General features: G+C 43.2%; 1 protein-coding gene across 1 annotated transcript; it reads right to left on the bottom strand.

Annotated features, from left to right (window-relative positions):
- Positions 1–1,455: 1,455 nt before the first annotated feature.
- On the bottom strand, positions 1,456–4,985 carry LOC138950764 (peptidyl-prolyl cis-trans isomerase B-like). The gene is made up of 6 exons (XM_070322493.1): positions 4,896–4,985; positions 4,361–4,477; positions 3,775–3,880; positions 3,078–3,262; positions 2,660–2,793; positions 1,456–1,693 (listed from the first exon to the last, which is right to left on the bottom strand). The coding sequence occupies exons 1-6, from the start codon at positions 4,983–4,985 to the stop codon at positions 1,456–1,458; spliced, it is 870 nt and encodes a 289-aa protein (XP_070178594.1).
- Positions 4,986–7,409: the final 2,424 nt, after the last annotated feature.

The raw sequence follows: 7,409 nt of genomic DNA, 5'->3' as shown, positions 1-7,409 counted from the left end.
TTCATTTGAAGCTCTCCACAAAAAGTCTCATATCCTGTCTCCCCTTGCCTTTCTTTATATAGCGTCCTTGTAGCCTGTCGTCGATTTGGTCTGTCCTATGTCAACTGGGCTTAACAACATCATTTGACGAGCAAACGTCGCCGTTTGATACGAGAAATTGGGTGCCTTAAGAAGGAAATGAAAACTCTTTGCCGGCTGGATTTCGCTCAAGACTGTTTTCGTGACGTTGGGGCACGCGCCTGAATTTTGAGGACGTTTTGAAGAAGGAGAAATAATGGTTGGCGATTTGCGTCGCAGCTTTTAGCTTTGGTGTTTCTGTGATTAGTAACTGATTTACCAACTTATGTACTTTCTTGGAATGTGTTTGGAGACAAGATGTTTTTAGTGTTGAATTAAGGATAAGGGGCGATGGAAGCGCTATCGAATAGATAAGCATACATGTTAGAAATAAATAATTGTTGGTTTTACTTTGGCCAACTGTCTTGCACCCATATTCATTTACACATTCCTCGCGAAACTTAAAACGGATTGGAGTAATTTTGTGGTGTGTGTGTGTGTGTGTGTGTGTGTGTGTGGGCGCACCGTATATCTCTATATGTCTGCATCTGCCTGTCTAGTGTCTGTCTGACTGACTCTGCCTTTCCCACTGTCTGTCTCTGTCTGTCTATGTCTGCCTCTATTCACCTCTGTGCTCTCGTGCGGTGCAGGTCGTTTCGATACCGAAAACATTTTTTTCTGAACGAAACAGCTGAGAGCGAAACCAGGATACACCAGGAGTTAGTCTTTGAGACAGATCCACAACACACGCAAACATATGCCCCAGACACAGCTGGAAGTTTTTGCCATCTGTAATATCACACACAAATCACCACAGACGTCTAAATCAGCAAGGCAAATAAGAACCAACAACAGAACCTCCCGCCCCCCCACTGCCCGAAAAAATCTTAACCCATCAGTCTCCCCCCATCCCCAACTTGTCCAGTCGTTTCGTCTCAAAACAGAAACGCGACCAAACTAGGGGTAGAATTACACTGGCAACTGTTTTGACGACCGACGGAGCAGCAGTGCTATTATTCCGGCAATCAATGGCAGACAAAGAGACGACACCCGTGGCACCAGTCCTGAAACTGAACCCACAACCTGGCTAGTGCACGGAGAGCACGGAAAAGTCTATGGGTACGAGGGGTAGAGTGGTAATACGGTGGTTGTGTCAGTTTGAAGGCGTGGTGTGCGCGGGGAGCGATGAACGGGCTGTGGGTACGAGGCGTAGTGGTTTTGGCAGTCGTGGTTGTGGTAGTTGGTAATATACGTGTACGAGGGGTAGTGGTTGTAGAGGCGTGGGCCTGGTGGTTAGAAGGCTTAGTGTGCGCAGGGGGCACGGAAAGGGCTATGGGTACGAGGGACTGTGGTTGTGGTAGTTGGGAGGCGTAGTGTACGCAGGGGGCACGGAAAGGGCTATGGGTACGAGGAATAGTGGTTGTGGTAGTTGGAAGGCGTAGCGTACGCAGGGGGCACGGACAGGGCTATGGGCACGAGGGGTAGTAGTTGTGGAAGTTGGAAGGCGTAGTGTACGCAGGGGGCACGGACAGGGCTATGGGTACGAGGGATAGTTGTAGTGGTGGTTGTGGTACGGGCATGGGTTAGTGGTTGTGGTGGTTGGAAGGCGTAGTGCACGCAGGGGGCACGGAAAGGGCTATGGACACGAGGGGTAGTAGTTGTGGAAGTTGGAAGGCGTAGTGTACGCAGGGGGCACGGACAGGGCTATGGGTACGAGGGATAGTTGTAGTGGTGGTTGTGGTACTTGGAAAGCGTAAGTACGCATGGAGCACGGTCAGGGCTATGGGTACCAGGGGCAGTGGTTGTGGTAGTATTAGTTGTGGTAGTTGGTAGGCGTAGTGTGCGAAGGGAGAACTGAAAGGGCAATGGGTACGAGGCGTTGTGTTTGCGGTGGTGGTGGTAGTTGGAAGTGTCAGAGACACAGAACTCAGTGTGGTTCTCTCCTCAGTGCACATCACATAGACACATATCACTCTCAAGTTATGGAGTCTAAACACAATGGCCAAATAGAAAGACACGGCCGCTGATGCAATATTAGCAATAAACATTTGCTTTCCACACACAGCTCGTATCAAATGCTCTACAATACGCGAATGTACACTGAGGCTAGAGAAGTTAAAACTTAAAAACTACTTGTGCTACATCAAAACAGTACGACAGTATACATCATCACCCTGCACATTCACACAGAGCCTTCCTACGACGGTCTTCACACCACACAACCACAACGAAGACTGACCTAAACTCACGCCATCTAGGATGAGCGCGTGCATCGTTTAAACAATTAGCGAATCAACACTCGGCATGTAACCAGTCAAGACTCAGTGTCTCTGTGGCTGCTGTATTCTTGCTGAGAAACAAGAACACACAGCTTTACACACTGTAACTGAAACTCGCCTTTTACCCGCCGCGATTATAAATGAAATTCTTGAAGCAGAACAGAAACTTGAAACACAAACAAAACAATCAAGGCAATTTTAAAGACAGCTCACTGGACATCGAACATTTGTACTAAAACACAAACTTGATCACATAAAAAACATTAAGAGGTGACGAGCAATAGCTTTCACACACATTCACACACAGGAGAAAACAATCACACGCAGGGGCAGATTCTGTTTTCACCCGAAAAGGCCTGTCCAGTGGAATTGTACCGCTGGAAGCAATGACCATATCTATCACAGGTCTGACTTCCTCACCGGTGGTCTTGCTGTTATCGATTTTGCGTACCACTTTCTGAAAACAGAAAACAGAATTTTGCCAACCCGAGGCATTTCTAAAATTCATGTAAAAACAAAACGAAAGTCTTATTTAAAACAGAATGATTTTTTGTGGTGTAAAACTTTACTCTGGCAGCTAATGTAAAGCTTCAAGAATTGATTTCTGACAAAAAATTGTCGTTGATATTAAATTATGAACTTGCGAGAATTTGACTTTCCAGCATGTAAAAGAAATAAATAAAACCGCTACAACGAGTCTTCCAAAAGACGCTGAACTGTATTCTCTCAAAGAAGTCTTACCATGCCATTGAGAACTTTTCCAAACACGACACAATCGCCGTCAACCATCCTTGCCTCTTTGGTGGTGATGAAGAACGGGGATCCGTTCGTGTCCTTGCCAGCGTTCGCCATCGACACCCATCCAGCCCCGTAATGCTTCAGCTTGAAGTTCTCATCAGGAAAACGTTTCCCATAGATGCTATAGGCTGAAATCACACAATCACATTCACCGTCTATCACTTGTCTCAACAGGTATATCCGGTAAAAGATGCACGAACAAGGAGATCTAATCTTAGTTAAGTGAAACAGCAAATGCGGTCAACCTTTTATTGCTGCGGTTTCAACAGAGAAGAAACCTTCTGCAAGACACAGAAGATGAAAGTTGTGAAAGAAAGAATTGACATTCAGCAGAGACCTTCTCCTCAGATTATAAAATGCTCTTTGCAGAGCAAGAGGAGAGTGAAATATCCCTTCCCAGATGGCATATTTGGAAACGTATCCCCTCCTCGGGGGGACAAGAGATTCTCCGCAACGTCCATTGTGTGCACTTCATGGGGGAGTTTGAGAGGTATCGAAGGATATTTTTTTCTAGAAATAAATATATATTATTGGCGTGGTCATAATAAAAGTAACCTAAGTGGACTTCGTGTGTCGATAACATGCTTTTCCGTATAATGGCCAGTAGGTATAAAGGCGACAACCCGAGAGAAGATCTGACATCCTGTTCCATCGCCCACTATGACGTCACCCCCTTGGATCACGAAGTCTTTTACAACTCGGTGAAACTTGCTGCCTTTGTAAGTCATTTTCTTCCCATCAGCTGTCTGCAGACAAATAAGAATATGTTTTTTAATCAAAATTCAAGCACTCATACAACACTAAAAATTCACAAATCAATTTCCCAGTTTATCTCTGTTCTGCTCATAGTCATAGTTAGTCGTGATCTCGATTTTCTCTGTTTTTGTTTGGTCTGTGGACAGGCGTCTGTTCTTTTTCCGACAATGTGAACTCACATTCCATGTCTCTGTGAGCTCGTCTTCACAGCTTCAAAACATCACTACCAGCACCACCAGTATAAAACACAATACTGCATCATGATTTATACCAGTATTACCAGAACTAAGAATTACTGCATCATGAGTTATTTCTAATTACAGCTTTGAATTAAAAGTAAATAGCCTTTACCATTCAGAACAGAGAAGACCCATCCCCTCCAGTGCCACCAGCAGCAATCACGTCAGGAGCAAAGTAACCCCAGTCAATAGTGGGGTAGTATTACTTGCTACGCCAGATGGTTTACTAACCTGATCTCCAATAGCCAAAGTTTTGAAGTTCCTTGCAGTCTTCGGGACAATCTTTTCAAACAGACCGATCACAATGCGCCCAACCTTTTCTCCTCCGATTTCGATGTCAAAGTAAACCTTGAGTCAATCACGTATCAGGTATAGTTACATGATATCATATTATAATCAAGTATCAAAGAAATACAAGTATGATATATACATATATGTACCAATATATATATTTCGTTTATATAAACTCAAGGTTCACAGATGAAACAGAGGACGATATGCCCCCCTCGGACCGGTGATTGTTTTTTTTATTCTGGTGGTGCTGGTAGTGATTGTTTTGAAGCTGTGAAGACGACGAGCTCACAGCTGGTCCGTCAACAACCCACCAAACATCTTGTCATAATGTCTATAGCACCAAGAGGTCTCCGGATCAGTGCTATGGCTGACATGACGTATAGTTGAACAAATCTGTCACTGCCAACCTCCACTTAGCACCCACACTCGCACCCAGTTTTGTCGCAACCAACGTACCGGCTTCACGTCTTACCTTGTCAGTTACTTCTGGTTCATTTGGATTGTCGTCTGCAAATACAAACGTCTTCCCAAGCAGATGAACAACAGCCCCACAGACCAACATGATGGTTAATCCTGTTCTTGTACAGCACGTGCTCCCCCGAAAGCGGCGTATGGCTGCCTGAATGGCGGGGTAAAAACGGTCATACACGTAAAAACCCACTCGTGCAAAAACATGAGTGAACGTGGGAGTTTCAGCCCATGAACGAAGAAGAAGAGAAGAAGAAGAAGAAGAGAAGAAGAAGAGAAGAAGAAGAAGTACAGCACGTACGTCTAAAGCGTCGAAAGCCCACTATTAAGAAGCAGTGATTGTTCACTGAACTAGAACCACGTGTTCAACAACATGACGCACAGAGTGAGATGGATCATTTTGATTGGTTAGAAATTCACACTAAAACATCAGAAAAACTCGTCTGCTGCGAATGGGTTGAGGAAGGGTGGTTTCGGCTCTCATCGTTTTCGTCATAATGTCCATTCGCTAACATGGCTAATATATAAATCACAGATCAGGCAAATTATCGTTGTACTTAATCTTACACCAGTGTCCACTGCGTCCAAATGTCCATTTGCCTGAGTGGCTTAAATGAAATCCACCGGTCAAGCGAACTATCATTGTACTTTATCTTCCATCAGTGTCCACTCCGTCCAGATGTCCATTTGATAACATACAGCTCAAACGATTTCACGAACCCCGCCACTTTCTTTGTACTGTATCTTACACTATAGTTCAAACGGATTGTTGGGGTTAGTTATTGTATTTTTGTTTTATGTTTTGTTTCGTATTATTGTTGTTTTCGTGTTCTGACACACGGAAACGGAGGCAGGGAGGGTCAAAACAGTTAAACGTCCTATAAACACTCAACCTCGTCAGTATTGTTCATATCCTGATGTGACGGTTGTGATGCCACTTACTTGGGGATGTGTGCGCTGTAGTGACAATAACAATAAAAATTAATGATGCTGCAGAGAGAAACTGAGGACGGCACGCATTTTTTTTCTTGAGCCGACAGAGTGAAAAAGATGGCATGTGCGACTGCCATAAATGATCATTCCAGGTTGAAAAGGCATTCAATAAATCAATGAATCAGTCAGTCAGTCAGTCAGTCAGTCAGTTAGTCAATCAATCAATCAATCCAATTATTGAACTTGCAGAACTGAATGTGACCAGAAACTAAGATGTCGCATTCTTAATCTTATCAAATATTCAACTAGGGACCGAAAAGCAGACATGCAAATAGGAACGCAGGCAGTTGAGTAAAGGCCTGTGAAGACGGAAATCCCAAGTTCATCAGTATTGCTCTTTCGTAAGGTGGTGGGTGGTTAGTGATGATGGCTTCGAATACTTGGAAACGGATGACTCGCGCACATCTGCGCGGATCCGTCTCATCTATTAACCTGCAATTAGCAGCAGCTGCCCCGCAATTACATGTAATGTATAATAAACGCATGTAAAATGTGTTTATAATCATGCGAGAAACATTGGAAAGAAGAAACAAAAATAGGGAAGAACAAGTCGCGTAAGGGGAAATTACTACATTTAGTCAAGCTGTGGAACTCACAGAGCACTGCATTTGTTCACAATGACTGTAGTCCGCCGCTTGTGCATAACGGAGTGAAACTGACGAGCCTGTTCAGCGCGGTAGTGGTTTCGCTGTGCTGCATAGCACGCTTTTCTGTACCTCTCTTCGTTTTAACTTTCTGAGCGTGTTTTTAATGCAAACGTTTATCTATATGTTTTTGGAATCAGGAACCCACAAGGAATAAGATGAAATTGTTTTTAAATCGATTTCGGAAATAAAATTTTGATCATAATTTTTATATTTTTAATTTTCAGAGCTTGTTTTTAATCCAAATATAACATATTTCTATGTTTTTGAAATCAGAAAATGATGTAGAATAAGATAAACGTAAATTGGGATCGTTTTATATATACAAATATGACTTCAGATTTTTAATGACCAAAGTCATTAATTAATTTTTAAGCCACCAAGCTGAAATGCAATACCGAAGTCCGGCCTTCGTCGAAGATTGCTTTACAAAAATTTCAATCAATTTGATTGAAAAATGAGGGTGTGACAGTGCCGCCTCAACTTTTACAAAAAGCCGGATATGACGTCATCAAAAGTATTTATCGAAAAAAAACCTTCCGGGGATATCATTCCCAGGAACTCTCATGTCAAATTTCATAAAGATCGGTCCAGTAGTTTGGTTTGAATCGCTCTACACACACACACGCACAGACACACACACACACACACACACACACATACACCACGACCCTCGTCTCGATTCCCCCTTTATGTTAAAACATTTAGTCAAAATGTAAAAATCATGAAGTAGGATTTTGTTTAACGTGTTGGGCAGTCGGCATCAATACGTTTTATTCAAATCGACGAAAATGTTGCTTTTATTTCGGTAGAAATGCCGACCTTTTTTACGGTGGGGAAAAGTTGACGATAAGGACTGAGTAAAACTTCCGTTAATTTGC

Source organism: Littorina saxatilis, linkage group LG1 (genome assembly GCF_037325665.1).
Source record: "Littorina saxatilis isolate snail1 linkage group LG1, US_GU_Lsax_2.0, whole genome shotgun sequence".
NCBI lineage: Eukaryota > Metazoa > Mollusca > Gastropoda > Littorinimorpha > Littorinidae > Littorina > Littorina saxatilis.
The sequence above is the reverse complement of the archived record's forward strand: the minus strand, read 5'-3'. Positions and strand labels throughout refer to the sequence as shown.

Excerpts from the sequence above, each read along its gene's own strand:
- LOC138950764 (XM_070322493.1), bottom strand. The coding sequence starts at position 4,985 with ATGTTGGTCTGTGGGGCTGTTGTTCATCTGCTTGGGAAGACGTTTGTA. Across the intron at positions 4,478-4,895 it reads AACCAGAAGTAACTGACAAG|GTTTACTTTGACATCGAAAT; the intron begins GTAAGACGTGAA and ends GATTGACTCAAG. Across the intron at positions 2,794-3,077 it reads GAAAAGTTCTCAATGGCATG|AAAGTGGTACGCAAAATCGA; the intron begins GTAAGACTTCTT and ends TTCTGTTTTCAG.